Genomic DNA, 20,324 nt, shown 5'->3' on the forward strand with positions numbered 1-20,324 from the left:
GCTAATTGTGTAAATATCATGTATCACTAACCCTTCAAAAAAACTGTAAGGGTCAGTCTGTCCTTTGTCCTCTTGGTACTTTTCTCCTTACTTTACTTTTATATTGCTTTCTCTAGATGGGAAGTTATCGCTAATTACATGAACATACATTCTTCTTCTGGAGTCAAAAGAACTGCCAAAGATGTTATTGGCAAGGCAAAGAGTCTTCAAAAACTTGGTGAGTTTTACAAAATAAATTTGTCACTTTGAATATCCACCTTAAAAATCTATAGAGGCTGATGAAACACTGCACAATCTAATGTGTAATGTAATCAATAATGTATTAAAATTTTATTATTTTTCAGACCCTCATCAAAAAGATGACATAAACAAAAAGGCATTTGATAAATTTAAGAAAGAACATGGGGTAGTGCCTCAGGCAGACAATGCAGCACCTTCTGAGAGATTTGAAGGTAATTCCATTGTTTTTCTGAAATACTAATTAAGGTGAATATCATGATTTTGAAAAACATAACTTCTCATAGTAGAAACTACCTTGTTCATGTCTATTTTAGTCAATTTCTATGGTTCAGAACCAATACTGCATATATATGAGAAAAACAATAGGCAAGTATGGAGAAAATGTTCATATTTGAGAAGTCTGTAAGACTTTATTTTGTATATCTCACAGAATGACTTCAGACATATACGTAGGAATATATTGAGGTGTGTATTTGACATAAGAGATCCATAAGGGTTTTAGTGGGTTTAATAAAAATGTCACTACACTACCTTTGCTCAGCAACACTGAAACCTTGGGCAGTTGGCAAGTTCTTAAGTCTAGTTTTGGTTTGTTTTTTGGACCACACCTGGCGGTGCTTGGGGTACCATATTGAATGGTGGGGATTGAATCTGGGTCAGACATGTGCAAGGAAGGCACCCTACCCACTGTACTATCTATCTGGCTCCTTTAAGTCTAGATTTGCTAGACTTTCAAAAAATTGGTTCCCAGGGCCTCATAGTTTTATAGTTGGAAAATAAAAGAGACCAGTAAGGCAAAGCAGATTTTTGGTACTATGCTTAATTTTCTTATTCATACTTTTTAAAGGTTTATATGTATCTTATCTCTGAAATTTTGTTCAAAGTATCATATACTTGAATCTTACCAAGATTCTGTGTACCAGAAAATCATATAGGAAAATGATCCAATACAATACAATTATAGGTCCTTGCACAGATTTCATCCCTTGGACAACAGAAGAACAGAAGCTTCTGGAACAAGCTTTGAAAACATACCCAGTAAATACTCCTGAAAGATGGGAAAAAATAGCAGAAGCAGTGCCTGGCAGGACAAAGAAGGACTGCATGAAACGATACAAGGTTGTATATTTTTAGTGAAATGAGCCTTTCAGTTGGGTCAGCTAACAGATTGATCCAATTTAAATGTTATGTAATTATACCAAATACTAGGAATATCTTTTTGCAAATCCAAATAATTTCTTACTTTGAATAATACCTTTCTCCCTTATTAGGAACTTGTCGAGATGGTGAAAGCAAAGAAAGCTGCTCAAGAGCAAGTGCTGAATGCAAGTAGAGCCAAGAAATGACTATGACAATCTTTGTTGTGTGTGCATTTTTATAATAAAACTGAAAATACCATACAAGTTTTTATTCTTAAAATTATACTTGGTGATAATTTGAAAGTATGCTATTTCCTGTAATAGATTATCTTCTAAAAGTTTGACACAATATTTAAAAATTCAAATTTAGAAATAACTTAAAACCTACAGGTCTTTTAGGGATATACAAATACATATATATTAAACTACATTACATATTATCTTGACTAGAAGCATTTTAGTCATGAAGCCTGCACATGTTGCTGTGAATCTGGTTAAAATCTGGTAGATGCTCGATGGGACCTGAGGTTAGGAGGAGAAAAAAAGGGTTAAGTTAAAACTGGATTAAATGTATTCAGCCAACTTTTTTGTATAAGTGGAAAGGAGCTACACTTACCAACAGCAGCAACAGCTGGACTTTTATCATATATATATTTCATACACACTTCTCGAATTGTCTCAGCATTTACAGCCTAAAAATAGACAAGATAGAGCATTCTGGAGTTTTTTTTTGTAATGATGGATTTATGTCTGAGTCATGTTATGTCTGTGCTCTACTCCTTGAGCTGTCTCCTCCACCTGGAACATTTCAGAGTTAAAGCAGGCAGGATGATGCCCTCTGGGAGGACCTTTTACTTTTGGAGGAGCAGGCCCATAAATCTTAGATGTAAAGTTCTACTGCCCTTTACTGCCATTCCCCAACCCAAGGGGATCTTTTTATTATCTGGGGTAAAGTCACGGAAGTGCTGCTCGAGAGGCCTAGGAGCCCCGCCCAGTAATTCTCAGCCAACTGGGATAGTTGTTCAAAGCAAGACCTAAGCATACAATGCTGCTGGGCCCTGCAGTGCTGGAGATTGACCACATCATCCATAAGTGCTTGGAATTCTCCAAGGGTTCTTGATACCTGGCAATACTTGAGGAATCATGTGTGAAGGGTCTAATCAGGGTCAGCTGCATGTGCCTTAACTCCTGTAACAAATTCTAGCCCTGCAACAAGAATCTTTTTAAACAGGACACAACAAAGGCTGCAAAGAGCTCAAAAGACTAGTGTGTTTTCAATACAGGAGGACTAGGCTCAGTCCCAGATACCACAGGGTTCCCCTAAAAGATCCAATAATACCTAAGAACTTACATCAATTCTTGCTTCAAGCTCAGGGATGGGAATTCTTCTATTATAGCATAGCATTTGCCTGCCAATATCTTCACATATTGGAGTAGATCCTGTTTAAAGAAAAGGAAAAACTTGAGTATAGAGTTATAAGCCAGCCTACAGTGACCCTCAAACAACACAGGTTTGAACTGCACCATCTAAGTGCACAAACAATTTTCTACCCAAGTGCCATGTCCATGAATCCAACTGTCAACTGGCTGAATCCTCAAGTGCAGCATCCATAAATAAGAACTAAGTACTCTCAAAACAGGGCCCAGACTTTTTCACTTAAAACCACTTTTGCACAATTTTTATGCGACCCCACCCATCCCTATACAAGTATGTGAAATAAGCATACCAGTCAATTGTTTATTTTTCAAATGATACTATACTGGGGCCTGACCCATAATTCTAAAACCCAGACTTAAAAGGACTTGAAATTCAGTGAATCTTGGAAGGGGGAAAGGGATCCTGAAACCAATCATCCCCACCCCCACAGACAACTCTTAAGTTTTGGGGGAGTGAAAAATATATATATATATATTATAATTTCGCACTGCACAAGCTTGATCACCAAGTAACTCCTATGCTGTTCAAAAGTCAACTGCACGAAACAAAACTTCATTCTTACCATCTAGTTGCAATAGCATGTTAGTTTTCAGTAGATTTTTGGCCCGAGCAACTTCACTTTCAGTGACACTTGTACAAAGTCGCATCCTGAAAGCCATTTGGAAGAACCAAAATGTCAAATAACATGCACTTTATGTGTTTTGTGAGTCAATAACCTAAAACTGTTTCTAAACTGGGGCCATACGCACTCCTGTGCCCCCCCCGCCCCCCCAGGATATTCCAAGCAGACCATGTGTGAAAATCACATAAACGGATGGGGGGTGGGGGGAAGAGCGGCACAGCCTGAGACTAAGGATCAGCTGATAGGAAAGGGAAATGGAAAGTGGTTGAGGACACAGTGATACAAATATAGGAGGGGCAGAAAATGGTATAGCAGTTAGGGTGCATGCACCTTCCTATCTTCCTAGGATCAATTCCCAGCACCTGGGGGCGGGGGGGCGGTAATCCTAGCACTGCTGAACCCAAACATTACATCCTACTCTGGCCCAGATGGCCAAGAATCACCTGCAGGTTCCCCCATACCTCTTTAATACAAATAATACAATATACCCCCAAATAATACAATATACCACAAGATACCTGTGATGATGATTTCAATAGCTTGATACATTAATTAACTACTATTAATGTTCCCATTTTTGAGAAGTTGACAATGTAAGGAAAATAGCAGATATATATAAAAAATAAGCCATGTTCTGAGAACTGCTGTAATCATTTTGAGACTTCACAAATGATTGTACTCGATGGCTTATTAGTTTCTCAAAAGAATACCTAAGTCTAGTTTAAAAAACAAAACGAAAATATGGTGGAGGGAAAGAACCAGAATAAACACCATTTCCCAGTCATCCTTTTTGCATTAAGAAGCAAATAATACTTCTTTTAGAGATTTTTCTCAAATTCCAGTTGGGGTTTAAACATTCTAAAATAATCTGCCAGTTAAAGAGGAAAAAGTTTCTATCTGCTTCATACACAATTCAGAAGAAACACATTTGTGACCTTTGGGATCACAGCAACCCTCACCACTGCTTAGTTTAGATCTCTTGATTAAATACAAATGTTACCAAGAGCATAAAAAGAAACCTATCTCTGTGAATTCCAAGCAAGACTAATGATATTTTCTCACCATTCTTTCTGAACAAGATGTAACATGTCTGCAACAGTGGCTGGTTCACAGACCATATAAATTCCCCACAGTCCTGTGTCTGTGTAGGAAGTATTGAAAGACTGGAAGCTATGGCAGAGGTTGCCGTGACAGGTGAGCTGAGCCAGCTTGCTAGATAAATTCTGTAAAGGAAAATACTGTATAAGCCAACTGTAGGTATATGTATAATCATTACCACAAAGTAAAGATGCAGCATATAGTGAATGCCCTGAGAGAAAGATGATTTTGTTGGTTTTACCAAATAACAAGTTAAAATTCAATGAGACGGACCGGAACAATAATACAGCGAGTAGGGTGCTTGCCTTGCACGTGGCCGACCTGGTTTTGATCCCCAGCACCACAAGCATTGCCAGAAGTGATCCCTGAGCACAGAGCCAGGAGTAAGCCCTGAGCCAGCACCGCTGGGTGTCACACCAAAACCAAAAAAGAGAAAAATATCTCACCCAATATGTCTCCAAAAAAATTCATATGGAAAAACAATGAATTCACAATTAACACTGTATCTGCACCTACTTTTATCTTTTTTGGGGGGAAAGGGGCTCATCAGTTCTAGAAGCCACTAAAGAACTGCACCTGCCAGTGTTCAGAAGACTGTGTGGGACAGAAGCTCAAATGCATAGCCTTGTGTAAGCCATACTCCTACCCTCTGTGTGCTCCCTCTGAACCCTCCAAAAGAAAAGTTGATTCAGACAGGGACCCTGGCCTCAGCACTGCTGAGAGTGGAGAGTAAGAGCCAAGGCCATCCCCAGCAGTGTGTCTCTTCTGGCTGGGGAGGCTGGAGAATTTACTGCTCAGGACTGCCAGACCCATAATCAGTTTGGTCAGGGCCCAAACTCCTAAGCATATGCTCTACCACATCAGTGATTTCCCTGGCCCTAAACCCACTTCTAAATAATACACTGCTACATTTTACTGAAATCTCAGAGTGCAAGTGAGTTATCTTAGAATACAAATATATAATACATTTGTATTTTGAAATAATTTACAAAAATGTCAGAAAGATATTACAAAAAAACTCCATATGTCTAAATTCCCTAACAACTGCCATGTTTGCTTTATCAATGTTTGGTGTCCATTTCTGAAAAACAAATTAACCTTCACATAACTATTAAAATTATTAGGATATTACTGACATAATACTGTTAATTCTTTTTTTTTTTCAAATTTTGAAAATCTTTACATTAGTAAAGAAAAAATTCTGGCTTAGGATGCAATCCAGGATTTTAAAAGAGAAAATCTGTAGTACAAATATCCAATGCATTTAAAAATCCCTTACCATTCCTCCTCCAAAAGAACGATCCCAGTTGCCAATCAGTGTGTTTGCAACCATGAGACAGATTGTATCTGGATGTGCCCAACCAACAGCTTCAACGGCAACTGCAATATGTGCCAAAGGCATCTTGTCATCTCGCAATCGAATCTAAATATAAAGAAAACAAAACTCTGGTTAAGATTACCACTGTATGACGGGTATTATATATATACATATATGACATTAACAAAAATTTTTTTATTAGTGAATTACCGTGAGGTACTGTTACAGACTTACAAATTTTCGTGCTTGTGTTTTAATCATACAATGAATGCGTACCCATCCCTCCACCAGTGCCCATTCTCCACCACCAATGATTCCAGCATCCCTCCCACCTCCCCACTATCTATGTTTTTAACAAGACATTTACTAGTTGCATTAATCCAAAGCTAAAATGTTCAATTACTCTTGATTTTTAAATTACAGGTGTAGTTACACTATATAGTCTAAGCTTAAAGAATTTTCATGACTTAGGGAAGGAAGATACAAAAGCACCTCCAATTAAAATACTACAAACACTGGAGCCAGACAGTTACCTATTCAAAATAGTTTTACCTTTTTCCACTTGTAGCAACCAACCCTCTGTTGGTCACCCTAGATTTTTTTTTAAATCAATTTAAAATATTAACAGAACAAGCTCTTTTTTTCCACTGACAATAACAGTTACAGTTTCAAGTAATTGCCAACATCAGGCTTCTTTTTAGCAAAATAAGTCCAAAGAAGCTTAAAGTTATTAATGTATTTGATTATCTGCAAGATCTCTAACAGCTATCCTAGAAATGCATTGTGGGCAGAATTGAGCCAAGAGTAAATAAAATGCGAAAGTGAATGTCTTAAAAATAAGACTTGTGGGGCCCAGAGCAAGTGTACAGCAGGTAGGGAGTTTGCCTTGCCTGAGGCTGACCTGGGTTCGATCCCCCAGCATCTCATATGGTCCTCCGAGCACTAGGAGTAATTCCTGAGTAACCCCAGAACATCACCAGGTGTAACACCACCAGTCCAAAAAAGACTGCTCTTCTACCAGATAACATAAGATGGGCATAGTTCAGTATTATACTGCCCTTAATATGTAGCTTCCTTAGAAAAGAAAAATAGGTGGGCAACTAATTTAGAATTGGACTGTAAGCTAACAAGTGTACCCTCTTCCTTTCCTGTTTCACTCTGAACCTTTGATTATCAGGTTTTATACAAACATCCTACACACATCCTCAGAAATAAAACATGGAATCCAAAAGGCTGGAGACTAGCTTAGCAGGCTTGCCCTACCTCACTTCCTGTGAATTTGCAGGGAGGCAGAGCAGGTATTTCTTCTCCTTTGTGTGAAGACAAAGAGTCGCCAAAATGAAACTTCGCTAACTCAAGCAGTTCATCATGTGAAACTCCTAAATTGAAGGAAAATATTTTTAATGTAACAAGTAGCACAATCTAAAGGAAACACCAGCCAACACTTGTGTACCATAAGCACAAGGTAGTATAAAACTGATGAAAGTTACAGATGAACTATGTGCACATGCTAGATTGCATTAAGAGTAAGATGAGGCCAGAGCAAAGGCTTGTTCTGTTGGTATTTTGAATTGATTTTATAAAAAAAAATCATAGCAGGTAGGGCATTTGCCTTGCACATGCCCGACCCAGGTTTGATCCTTGCATCCCAGATGGCCCCCAAGCACCACCAGAAGTAACCAGTTAGCACTGCTGGGTATGCCAATCCCCCCACCCCCGCCCCTCAAAAAAAAAAACAAAACAACACCGCACCTTGTGAGATAGTGGCACACACAAAAAAATGTGTGTATGTATATAGATAGTTTCATCAACAAACTACTCACAGGTAAGAACTCTCAGCACTTAAAATACACCTTTCTGGCAGCTTGGGACAACCCAGCTCCATGTACAACCCCAAGCCCTTCCAGGAGCAGCCCCTGAGCACTGCCTTGTGTGGCCCCAAAACAAAACACCACTTTTGGGGGCCAGTGGCTCAAGTGTTTGGAGTGCATGCCGCATACACAGAGGTGTGAGTTCTGCCCTTGGTTGTACACTCTGATAGACTACACTGATGAGTGTCCCCTTAGCTAACACGTGTCCCCTTAGCTAACACGACCAGAGTGGCCAAGGCTCCCTGAGCACTGCTTGGGAGGCCTTCTTACAAACCAAAGCCCACTTCTTATACAACATCATGTTAAATTAGCTTATTAAAAAGTTCCAAAATGCAAAGTAGCAAGAAAAAAAGTTCATTTGTAGCACACTGTTGTTTAAAGTAGAAAGAAAATAAACATGAGCGCTATCTCATTTAAGGAAATCTGGATTCATTCTCAGCTCTGCTGTCAGAACTCAGGGACAAAGTAACCTGTATTTCTGAATAGATCTATCCCTATTCAAACATTACCTGCCCTCCAAAACTTAGGAATTACTAAGGATCCTATATCTCTTATTAGCCAAACACAGGATCCAAACAGATTTGAAGCAATGAAAGACTGAAGTAAAAACTTAACAAATTAAGGCATGTGTAGCACTATAGCACTGTCCTCCAGTTGTTCATCGATTTGCTCGAGCGGGCCCAGTAACGTCTCCATTGTGAGACTTATTGTTACTGTGTTTGGCATATCAAATACGTCACAGGTAACTTCCAGGCTTTGCCGTGCAGGCGAGATACTCTCAGTAGCTTCTGGGGCTCTCTGAGAGGCGGAGGAATCGAACACAGGCCTGCTGGGCTGGCCGCATGCAAGGCAAATGCTCTACTTTTTTAAAATATTGTCAAAGGGGCCAGAGTGATAATACAGTGGATAAGGCACTTGCCTTGCTCACAGCCAATCTGGGTTCATTCAAATCTGGGTTCATTCATCTCAGTACCATATATGGTCCCTGAGCCCATCAACAGTGATTCCTGAGCACAGAGCCAGTAATAAGCCCTGAGCACAGCCAGATGTGCCCCAAAAACACAAAGCTAAGTCTGGACTATTTTACTGAATTTAAAGTCCTAGTTTATAAGGCACATCATCATTTAGGTGCCAACTAAAAAATAAGGCTTATTTAGGACAAGGCATTAATTATACACCCAATTTAAATGACAAAATTAATCCAGAAACTACAGGATAAAATCTTTTTGTGTTCCCAGGGCATCCAACAATGGCAGAGACATCAGACACCAAGGCTGATGAAGCCCATCTAACTCACAGTGTTCTCATTTCAGATGCTGGATCAGCATCAGCACCAGCATCAGCCCTAGCCACTTCAGAGCAATTTTTAGAGTTTGAGTGCACTGTCTGCTATCCACAAAGGTAACAAGACTGCTGAAAGCTCAAATGACGGATATGTTCAATGCATTCAAGCCTGGGCTGGAAGATTCTACTGGGGTTAAAGCACTTGCCTTCCATGTGATCACCCTGGGTTTGATCCCCGGCATCGTCATACAGTCCTCCCTCCATACCTCCAGCATTGTCAGGAGTGAATCTTCAGCACACAACTGTAGGTGGCCCCTTAGCACTGCTGGGCATGACTCAAACACAACATCCTATACCAAAAAGTATATAATCCTTTTTTTTTTTTTTTTTTTTTTGCATTTTGGGTCACACCCAGCTGATGCTCAGTAGTTACTCCTGGCTCTGCACTCAGGAATCACTCCTGGCGGTGCTTGGGGGACCATACAGGATGCTGGGAATCGAACCCGGGTCAGCCGCATGCAAGGCAAATGCCCTTCCCGCTGTGCTATTGCTCCAGCCCCTATAATCCTTATTTTTATTTTCTCCATCACTCACATGTAATTGCTTCAGATGTCTATCAAGGACAATTAAACCTTTAATTTACTGTTATTTGTAAATTTAAAAAAATTTAATTGACACACAAGAACACATTGCAAAATTCCCTAAAAATTAAAACCAGCAAAACAAACTGTTCATCTAAAATGAGAGTGCCAGGGGTCCAGCAGAACCTGATAGGAACTATTTTTTATCCACCGGCTTCAATCAAACATGTCCCCAAGGAATGCTTGTCCAGTTGGTACTCCTATGTGCAGATTCCCATGAAACTTTTTATGACCCTAAGTACTTCTGCTCTCATAGCTCGCTGATCTAACCAATCAATGAATCAACAAAATAATAAATGACAACATACCAATTCTATGCCTAGTAAGGGCTGGCATTCTTAAATTATTTAAAATCTCAGAAGATTCCCCAACTACAGAACACTATCTTCCAGACTTGTCTCCCAGTTCACGCATGTGTCCTTCTCTTGCATGAACATGCTACTATGTGTGTACAGTTATGTACTGGAGGGTCCTTAAGTTTTTAATTAAAAAAAAAAAAACTACAAAAGAGAAGACACAAGTAACAGTGTGGTTCCAGTGCTCCACATTCCCCTCACAACATGCACTGTAAATAAAACTTGTAGGGTAGCTCCCAACAGGATCAAGCTGATAAACCCATCTTCCCAATGAACGTGTAGAAATTTAAGTGGACTAACCTCCAGCAGCAGCAAGTACTATTCTTGGTCCCTTATAATGTGTGGTGATATAATCCACTAAATCCTTACGATTTATAGATCTACAGAGCAAGAAAAGGAGCATTGAAAGGAATTAACAGCATAAATCTTGTATACAACTGAAATTGACAAGCATAACCCTTGTGTATAACTTGAATATAATGGAAATAAGCTGGATCTTAAAAGTATCTAAAAGTTAAATGCATTTAGATATGACGTATATATAACTATCAAAGAACCTGAACTATTTTTTATAAGAAAAGAGAGGGCAAGAGTGATTGTACAGCAGGTAGGACTCCTGCCTTGCATGCGAGTGACCTGGGTTAAATGCCCAGCATACCATATGGTCCCCAAAGTCTACCAGGAGTGATCCCTGAGCAGAGTCAGGAGTGATCCCTGAGCACAGCTGGGTATGGGCAAAACAACAACAACAAAAGCAGAAGAGATTTGATACTATCACTTATTCCAGAAGTAACTAAGAGTCCAGACACCTGGGAATTAGGGAGGGTTCAAGTATAACAACAATTTCATAGAGATTATCAAGGGACAGAAATTAGCTTCAAAAACAGGCTTTTTGAACGTCTACTGACGTCAATTTTTACATCTCAAATTTCCTCCCTCCCCCCACCAAAAATCTGAGAATTAGACTTACTTGATATTTTCAGTTGGCCCCAAAATTGTCCGGCCAAGTGCAGTATCTTGATAAGCTGTGGCATGCAGATAATCAAAAACAACTTCTTGTAAATTGGTTTCAACTTCCTGCATCTCTCTAAGAATTACTCCACGTTCACGTTCAATCTCTGCCTCTCCTAAAGTGCTGTTTTGTATTATGTCAGCAAGAATTTCCACAGCTAATTGAAAATGAAACATAAGAAACACTAAAAATCTTACTTTGACTATTAAAATGGATTAAACTAGCATGACAGTGACCACCACTCAATATTAACTAAAAAGAAGAAGAAGGGCTAGAGCGATAACACAGCGGTAGGGCGTTTGCCTTGCACGCAGCCAACATGGCCAACCCAAGTTCGATTCCTCCGCCCCTCGGCCTGGCAAGCTCCCCGTGACGTATTTGATATGCCAAACACAGTAACAACAAATATTAACTAAACTTTGAAGAAATACACTATCCTATATATTCAATATACCTGAAAGGACAATATTAAAATTGAAAGCAAGGGGCCAGACAGGTAGCAGCTGCATGCAGAAGCTAAACCCCGCCATCTCTATCTCTCTAGTGGACGCCCCCCTCCCCATATTAATGGAAACAAACAAAAAAAAAAATTCTTATGCAGAGGACAAGCTTCACATGTGAGGCACTGGGCTTAATCCCTGGAACCCTCCTTCCCTACACCAAATGAACCCCTGTGCGACAGACGAGCTTGGGGGGAAATGTCCTCAGTCTGCCAAAGGTCACCAGAATACTTGTGATGACTCTCTGCACGTTGAGTCTTTGTTCTGTATGAAAACTGTAAGAAAATCCACATTCCAGCTGGGCGGCAGAGCTCTGTGAGTGGTCTTCCTCACAGCTCAGGATCTAAGATGGGCTAGTCTTTCGCAAGTGTCATGTGCAAGGACTTTTACACCGCCTCCAAATCAAGTATGATATGGATGGGCAGAACAAGACTATCATATGACAAGGAAAGAACAAGAAGAATTAATGCCATGATATCTTAAAGAACAAGAAGCACAGGATAATGGGAGATGATCGTGTAAAGAACGGTAATAACTTCACGTATGAGATACCGCTGGGAAATGAAAAAGAAAATAGAAGAGAAAAAGTCAAACAGTAATGAAAGCCTGACAGGTGCTCGAGGGTGACCAAGGCCCCTGAACTCGGGGCCGGGCTCTATCATCTGAGTCATATCCTGGGCTCCTTGGACCAAGATCTTTTGTATCAAAGACAGAAAACAAGGAGAAAGCCTTCACTATACAAATATGGATCTGGAGGAAGTACTTTCAAATCAAATGTATTGGCCTGGTTTGCACAAATCTCCCGGCCTGTAAATACCTGATATAAATTGTTAGTTCTGAAGAAATAAAAATTGATGCCCTCACATTTTCCCCCCTCAAACGCCTGGCTTTTTTTAAAAAAAATCTCTTTAACAACAAACATAATAAAAACAGTATTAGATTATTTCTGAACCCTCAGGAAAATCACTTATCTGTAGCAGAAATAATAATACCTCTTGGCAAATCCTTAGAGAATGCTTTGGCATAATACACAGTCTGCTCTCTGGAGGTATAGGCATTGAGATGTGCACCCATGTTTTCGATCTCAAGTTCTAGATCTAACTGGGATCTCTTTTTGGTGCCCTGAAACAAAAGGAAAAGAAAAATATTTTCCTTTATTCCTTACCTGTTTTAAACACTAAAGACAATAAATAAGAGGACATAAGTCTATGTCAGCTCTATGCAAGGGGCTAAATTTGGTTTCAGATAAAGTACATCAGATTTCAGAAATAGGGGCTAGAGAAACAGTACAGTGAACAAGGCATTGGGTCTTACATGCGGCTGACCCAAATTCGATTTCCTAGTACCCCATGTGGTCCACCAGGCCCCACCATAAGTGATCCCTGAATGCAGACCCAGGAGTAAGCCCTGAGCACTTCTCATGCTCCCCAAAAAACAAAATAGTGGGATATATTTAAATAATTCTAACATCACAATACAAAAACCCTGTTTGAATTTCCGAGCAATTATCAGTAATTCATGTAACTATATTACATAAAAATAGAACATTTTGCATAAAAAAAAAAACAGGATTGGAGCAATAGCACAGTGGGTAGGGCGTTTGCCTTGCATGCAGCTGATTGGGGTTCAATTCTCAGCATCCCATATGGTACCCTCAGCACTGCCAGGAGTAATTCTTGAGTGCAGAACCAGGAGTAACCCCTGTGCATCACCAGATGTGATCCAAAAAGCAAAAAAAAAAAAAAAAAAAAAACTTGCTAGGAGCCGGGAGACAACACAGAAGTTAGGGTATATGCCTTGGCGTGCATGCAACATGGGTTCAAATACCAGTACCACATGGTCCCCTATGCATCACCAGGTGCATCCCTGGAGGCCCCAGCACTGCTGGAGTCACCAAGTATCACCCTTGCACCACACTGCACCCTAGGTTCTTGCATTGAACTTCCAGTCCTGTTGGCCAAAAACTGCAAATTGCTGGACCTCCTGAGTACCACTTGAATACACTAAGTACCCCCACAAATAAACATGCTGGAAACTGATGTTAGAATAAAAATGTTTGCTCACTATCTCTTAAAGAAAATGTATTTTTAATAAAGTCTTACAACTTGCCTTGAAAGCCATATGCTCCAGAAAATGAGCTGTTCCATTATTCTTGGCATTTTCATATCTACTTCCAGCATCAATCCAGAGTCCGACCTAAACACAATCAAGGAGTGATTAAGCATCATCCCTTTTCTTTTGTGGGGATGGGACAGAAGGGAAAAGGTCATCTCCATTTTTCTGACAAATGCTTTCTCCTCTGTGACCTCCTATTCCTATGAACTGTGAGATTTGAAAATGGTGGTCATCAGGTACTATTTGTAACCAAACACAAGCCTGCTGGGGTCACTGAGGAGCAGATTCTTTGATTTTGTTATTTGCTTGTTTTGAGGTCACACTGATCCGAGTAGGCTGAGCTCTCCAAGCCTACTCTGATCGGGGCTGAGCATCCTCCACCCAGGTCCTACAAATTCCAGTAGGCCAGGGCGGGGGGGGGGGGGGGGGGGTCACACCCACCAACTGGCCTCCTGGCGCCCTGTAATCCCATCAACGGCCAAGACTTAGAGACTATAAAACCCAGCTCCCGGAAGAGAACAGCGCAGTCTCCTGCCCCCACGCCTGGCTGTCTTCGCCAGGGCCCCTTGGAGGGGAGTGGGTTGAGTTTTCCTCCCCACCCTGACCAGGGCTCCGGCAGCCAAAGACCTGCAGAACCAGCCACCACCATGCTGAGACCATTCTCCGCACACATGAAGGTACCGGCAGAGGAACAAAGGCACACGGGTCCCGGGCCTGAGATCTCCAAGCCTACTTGGATCGGGGCTGAGCATCCTCCTCCCAGATCCTCCAAATTCCAGTAGGCGGGGGTCACATCCACCAACTGGCCCCCTGGCGCCATATAATCCCATCAACGGTCAAGACTCAGAGACTATAAAACCCAGCTCCCGGAATCACGCGGCCACATTTGTCGCCTCGCGACATCTTATCATCTCATTCCTACTTTGGATAAACTGGCAGGCTACCGAATGTAACCTGCCCACACGGCAGAGTCTGGCAAACTCCCCGTGGCATACCCAATATGCCAAATACCAGTAACAATGAAGGGTCTCATTCTCCTAACTCTGAAAGAGCCTTGAATATGGCACTTTTTAAAAAAGTCTCGGGGCTAGGACGAAGGAGACGTTACTGAGGCCTGCTCGAGGAAATCGACGAATAACAGGATGGTTGTGATTGTGATTGTGAGGTCACACCCGGCAGTGCTCAGAGGATCATCCAGTGCATGGAATCAAGTCTTGAGCTCCAGTATGCAAAATATGTGCTCCAGCCCTTTCAGTGATCTGTTGGCCTGAAGATCAAATTCTTGTCTTTGCAGCATCATGATGTACAGTAGCATTAATGTCAATGATTTAGGCGCACCCCGGGATCGCAAAACACCACCAAAGTGCCAAAAAAGGATCAGATTCTTAACTTGACTTATAGTCAGTCAACCCTTCACCCCTATGGTATAAAGAACATCAGAGGCTGCCAGAAAACCAAGGTTCAAGTTCTAGTTCTGTAATGTATCTGCAAGACGGCTTTGGACAAAGCCACATAACTTCACTGGCCCTGCTCAACTGTGAAATGGATGTGATTGTATACATGCCAGAGGACTGTTTTAAAGATCAGATATGAGCCCTTGTAGAGAGAGTAGCCCTGCAGCTGCGTCTTTCATTACCTACTGTACTAATAAGGCTAGGACCAGAGATAGCCACCAAAGGGGCATACCTCAACAGGGCAAGGAAGAAGGGCTCAAGAGGGCCTGGTCTGAAAAATGAAGTCATGAAATTCACTTATAAATGGATGGACACAGAACGTATCATGCTGAGTGAAATGAGTCAGAGGAGAAGGACAGACAAAGGATGATTGCACTCATATGTGAAATGTAAGAAAAACCCATAAGAGACTAATACCGAAGGACGGTAGAAACAAGGGGAAAAAGGATTTAGTCCATAGTTTGGAAGTCTGCCTCAAGTGCTGGGGGAGAAGGCAACTGGGATAGAGAAGGGACCATTATGACAAAGATAGTTGGGAATCATCACTCTGGATAGTAACTGCATGCTGAAAGTAGAAAAATGAACAAACATGATAACCTTTCAGTATCCGTGTTGCAGACCATAGTGCCCAGTTAGGGGAGGAAGGGAGGGTGAGAAGGAGGGAGGGAGGGAGGGGGAGAGAGAGAGAGAGAGAGAGAGAGAGAGAGAGAGAGAGAGAAGGAAAGTGCCTGCCATAGAGGCAGGATGGGGGGGGGGGGTAAAGTGATGGTAGCGAAACTGAAATCATTGCTGATGGGATATGGACACTGGTGGAGGGAGGGATGTTGGATCATTGCATGGCTGAAATCCATCATGAACACCTTTGTAACTGTATATCTCATGATGACTCAATTAAAAAAAATAAATTTTAAAAAAAGAGGGGGCATGGTCTGTCGAGCTTTAGCAAGATAACTGCCACTACCTCTCAAAACCACCAGCCAACAACTAAAGGGCTCGGCTGGAGACTCTCTCCTGGGTTGCGGGGGCAGTGGGGGTGGGGTGCATCACTTACCGTGCAGGTGGAGAGCCCGGAGTCTTCGGAGGCCACTCGGAGTCCATTGTCCAGGCAAGTCACCCGCGTTTCGGGCACGTTCAGCAGCACCTGCGCCGCGGCCTGGGTGCTTCTCCACCTGCTGCCCTGCGAGGGGCCGGGCGGGAGAGAGGGAGCCACACTCGTGGGAACCCGCAGCCTGTTTCTTCTCCAGGGCCCGGGCCCGGGTCTTTCAGGCCGGTCGGGACCGTCAGCACACGCGGAGCTGGCCTGCGGGGCGCCCTCCCCGCTTCGCACAGACCCAGCAACTGCCCCGACCTCGGGGGCCCCCCGGAAAGGCACCACTCGGGAGAGCGGCAATGCCCCAAGCACGTCTGCATTTTCCCGCACGTTTGGCAACCTCCATGCACGCGTGCCAAGCCTCCTCCGAGGAGCCGGTGACCAGGTCACCCTGCAAGTCCCCGGGCCGGGCCGGGCCGAGGAGGCCGGAAGTGGCCGCGCCGAGCGGGCACCGCGGGGTAACCCGGTCCACTTCCCAACCCCGCGGCGGTGCCCACACTTAAGGATGACAAGCTCACCTGCCGGGCTGCGCCCCCGACAAGAAGCCGCTCGGTGACAGCCCAGAGCCGCCGCCGCGCCGCTGGCAGAGCCACGGTTCTGGCCAGCGCCGACGCCGCCATCTCCGCTCGCGACCCAGGGAAGGATCTGCTTCCGGGGCCGTGACCTCGGGTCCTAGGGGAGGGAGGCGGGCGTCACCTGGTGGCCGTAGCGGGAATGACAGTCCTGGAAAGGATGCCGGCGAGGCTGCGGATGGGGTGGGGGCTGCACGTTGTGCTTGTGATTGGGCTACGGACACCAAATGAAGAATTACGAATGATGGCATCTGTTGAACACCCTGGATCGTCACTTACTTTTGTCAATCTCTTACGGTGTTTTAAAGGCCACAGATGCGAAGGCATTAGCCATCACCCGTCGGTGACTGAAATTAATTGGAAAATGTGGAGGGACCAAACAGAGAGTGCAGAGGTTTGCAGCGTGCCAAGTGCTTGCTTTGCACGTTTCTCCGACTCTGTTCAATTCCCACCCCGGATGATGATCTCTGAGCTCAGGAAATAAGCCCTGAGCACTGCCAGGTGCGGTGCAAAAACAAAACAAAAGAGGGTAAAAAATAAGACGGAAAATGATCCATAAGTCACTGGTTTTAAAGGAAGTATGTAGGAGAAACAGAGAGAAAGAAGAAAGTGCCTGCCATAGGAGGCAGTCTGGGGCCTGGGGTTGGGGGATTGGTGGGAGGGAAACTGGGGACATTGGTGGTGGAAAATGTACAGTGGCAAAGAGACTGGTGTTGGAACATTGTATGACTGTAAAGCAATCATGAATAATAACTTTGTAACTGTGTGTCTCAGGGTGATTCAATTAAAAAAAAAGTATGTAGTGGGAAAGAGATTTGGTGAATGTAAGGATGATGTATTGATTGATTGTTGTTGTTGTTGTTGGGTTTTTGGGGGGAGGGGGTCACACCCAGAGATATTCAGAGATTACTCCTGGCTCTGCACTCAGGAATTACTCCCAGCAGTGCTCAGGGGACCATATGGGATGTCAGGAATTGAACCCAGGTCGGCCACATGCAGGGCAAATGCCCTATTCACTGTACTATGACTCCAGCCCCCAGAGAATGTATTGATTTTGACAACCCCCTTTTCTCTCCAACCCTTTACATTCTGGCTTGTTCCTTCCATAGAAAGTGCTCTTGCTACCAACCCTTCAGTTCACAATATGTCTTACACTTCTGTTGCCCGTGGTTTACACTCTGGCTCCTCTGAAACTTTATTGTGTCTTTAAACTCCTCCTCCTTAGTGCCCAGGGCAGCTCTTAATTCACAGAGCCTTCAGTGAAACTGAAATTAGAAACCATCTTTCTAACTCTATTATTACTATGCTCTTAATAATAGAGATGTAGAAATTAAGCTAAATTAACTTTCCTGAGGCGTTGATGCTAATCACCATCTGTCTGGTTCTCAAGCCTGTGCTTGTAAATATGACATTTTGCCATTCAAGTTACTAGCCCCTCAGGGATAGGTGTCCCCAAGAGTTTGGGAACAGGCCTACCCAAAACATGCTTCTTGGACAGATTATTTCAAACTGTAGTAAAGGTGGCCCACCCAACTAACAGAAAACCTTTACAATCCCTTTACCTAGAAAAATGAAAATGGTAAGATGGGGTGATGTCTTGGCAGAACAAGCATTATTTCCAGAAATAATCTGTATATCTGAAACGTCTGTCTGTTCAACATGGCCAGTATCTAATTACAGAGCCTGTGCTCCTCCTGTGACTCACCCTCTGCTCAACACAGGTCCTCGTCTTCCTCCTGAAGGCCAGGACCCTCTCCCAACCCTTAAGTCAGAACATATGCCTTTCTTTTACCCTACTAGTTTTGAAATCCTCACTTCTGTGAAGATTGCTCCACAAAATTCATTAATCAGTTTCTTCTCCCACAAATCTATCTGAGATTAATTTGAGTACTTGACCAACCTGAGAAAAATTTAGAGTGTAGGGGAAAATTTCGCCTTCTTCCTATTTAACCCTCTTCTCTTCTATGTAAGTGGTATTTTTTTATTTCTTATTTATTTATTAATTTATTTATTTTTGCTTTTTGGGTCACACCTGGCAATGCACAAGGGTTACTCCTGGCTCTTCACTCAGGAATTACTCCTGGCGATGCTCAGGGGACCGTATGGGATGCTGGGAATCGAACTCAGGTCGGCTGCGTGCAAGACAAACGCCCTACCCGCTGTGCTATTACTCCAGCCCCTATATAAGTTGCATTTTAATATTCCACCAACTCCTCCCTGTCAACCTGTCTGAAAACGTAACTCCTCTTCTCTTGCCTATAAATTTCTTCCTGAATTTCCAAAGCAAAATAGCCAACGATAGCTCTATTCACCCAGACATCTAACCCGAAAGATAGGTTTCATACTCAGCTCCTCCCTTTTTCCCCACCCTCCACAAACAATGAATATACCCTCTTTCGTACCTGGTGACTCTGCTCCAGCTTCCCCCTCATAGTTTTCAAATGGCTAATCCAGGCTTTATACTCAGCAGTGCCCCCTGGTGGTGCTCAGGAGACCCTAGGTGGGTGCCTGGGTTGGAAAAGTCCACTTGCATGGTAAGTGCTTTATTCCTGTACTGCCTCTCCTGCCCCTGCTCTCTCTCTAGTACTAACACTTTAGTTGTGCAGTGTCTGAGGATATGTTTGCTCCGGTTTATTTGGTCTGGAACTCTGCTGGCTGTGAGGTATCTGCTCTTCCCTGAGTCCACTCCCACTGCCATCCCCGGTGTTCTGCAGCTCTCTAGAGCCCCTTTCATCCTGCCGGGGGTTTGTCTGAGTCACAGACTCCTTCCCTCTTGCAAGCCCAGTAGCCTGGAAGAACTTGGGGGGGGGGTCTCACGTAGTGTTTCTCCCACTTTCTTCAGTGTGTCCTGACACTTCTGTCCCCTGGTCCTCTTCTCAGAACCTCCATTTCACTTTCTTAGTTATTTAGTAGAAAATGAGGGAAGCAGAGTCTGATATTTCTTCCTACCCATGATCATGGAATGGTACACTCGAAGTGGGTGGATTGTATGGCAATCGGATTTCATCTCAATAAAACTGTTACTAAGAATTGGGGAAAGTATTTGAGTAAAAATTCTCCTGCAAGATATACATTACCAATAAACACAGGAAAAGATGCTCAAAGTTATTGCTTTGAGGAAAATTTTAATCAAGCTATAAAAGGTACACTTTCACAAATAAATGATTGTAATGAATTTAAAAAAAAACAGACAGAAGCAAATGTTAAAAATGATGAAGAGCAACTGCAACATACAGTAAAGCAGAATGTAAAATGGTACAACTGCAATCAAAACAGTTTGGTTTCACCTCAAAAACCTAAACATTTATAAGGAAAACATCAACAAAAAGCTAACTATTTATCATTTGGTCCAGCAATTCCACTCCTAGGGATATACACAGAAAATTAAAATATATGTCCACCAAAAGCTAAGTGAACATTCATGACAGCATTGTTCATAACAGCATAAAAGTGAAAGCAACCCAAATGTCCATTAATTAATGGATCAGTTACACATGGCATGTCTGTATAATGGAATACTATTCCCTGACCAAAAGCAATGAAATACTAATGCAAGTTATGCTATATAGCCATG

The 20,324-nt window shown here is 42.6% G+C and overlaps 2 protein-coding genes across 3 annotated transcripts in view; one reads left to right on the forward strand and one right to left on the reverse strand.

The window, feature by feature from the left end:
- DNAJC2 (DnaJ heat shock protein family (Hsp40) member C2) overlaps positions 1 to 1,643 on the forward strand; it is a 27,199-nt gene extending 25,556 nt beyond the window's left edge. For both annotated transcript variants that reach the window (XM_056118581.1, XM_056118583.1), the window contains exons 14-17: positions 117 to 217; positions 345 to 452; positions 1,205 to 1,359; positions 1,512 to 1,643. In XM_056118581.1, coding sequence (XP_055974556.1) covers positions 117 to 217; positions 345 to 452; positions 1,205 to 1,359; positions 1,512 to 1,586 — 439 coding nt within the window. In that variant the 3' untranslated portion in view covers positions 1,587 to 1,643. The remainder of the gene's footprint in view (positions 1 to 116; positions 218 to 344; positions 453 to 1,204; positions 1,360 to 1,511) is intronic.
- Positions 1,356 to 16,829, reverse strand: PMPCB (peptidase, mitochondrial processing subunit beta). Its single transcript, XM_056118584.1, has 13 exons — positions 16,697 to 16,829; positions 16,140 to 16,265; positions 13,629 to 13,715; positions 12,512 to 12,641; positions 10,978 to 11,176; positions 10,308 to 10,387; positions 7,119 to 7,234; positions 5,817 to 5,960; positions 4,502 to 4,662; positions 3,380 to 3,465; positions 2,731 to 2,819; positions 1,996 to 2,071; positions 1,356 to 1,901 (listed from the first exon to the last, which is right to left on the reverse strand). Exons 1-13 carry the CDS (start codon positions 16,796 to 16,798, stop codon positions 1,837 to 1,839), a joined length of 1,461 nt encoding a protein of 486 aa, XP_055974559.1. The 5' UTR covers positions 16,799 to 16,829; the 3' UTR covers positions 1,356 to 1,836.
- Between the last annotated feature and the right edge of the window lie 3,495 nt (positions 16,830 to 20,324).

The sequence above is a fragment of the Sorex fumeus genome, unplaced genomic scaffold, assembly GCF_029834395.1.
Source record: "Sorex fumeus unplaced genomic scaffold, SorFum_2.1 ptg000037l, whole genome shotgun sequence".
In the NCBI taxonomy this organism is placed as follows: Eukaryota; Metazoa; Chordata; class Mammalia; order Eulipotyphla; family Soricidae; genus Sorex; species Sorex fumeus.

Bases quoted from the DNA above. Each gene is read 5' to 3' on its own strand.
- PMPCB (XM_056118584.1), bottom strand. From the start codon at position 16,798: ATGGCGGCGTCGGCGCTGGCCAGAACCGTGGCTCTGCCAGCGGCGCGG. The intron at 10,388-10,977 runs GTAAGTCTAATT...CTTGCTCTGTAG, and splicing joins GGGCCAACTGAAAATATCAA to ATCTATAAATCGTAAGGATT. The intron at 1,902-1,995 runs GTAAGTGTAGCT...TCCTAACCTCAG, and splicing joins TCCAGCTGTTGCTGCTGTTG to GTCCCATCGAGCATCTACCA.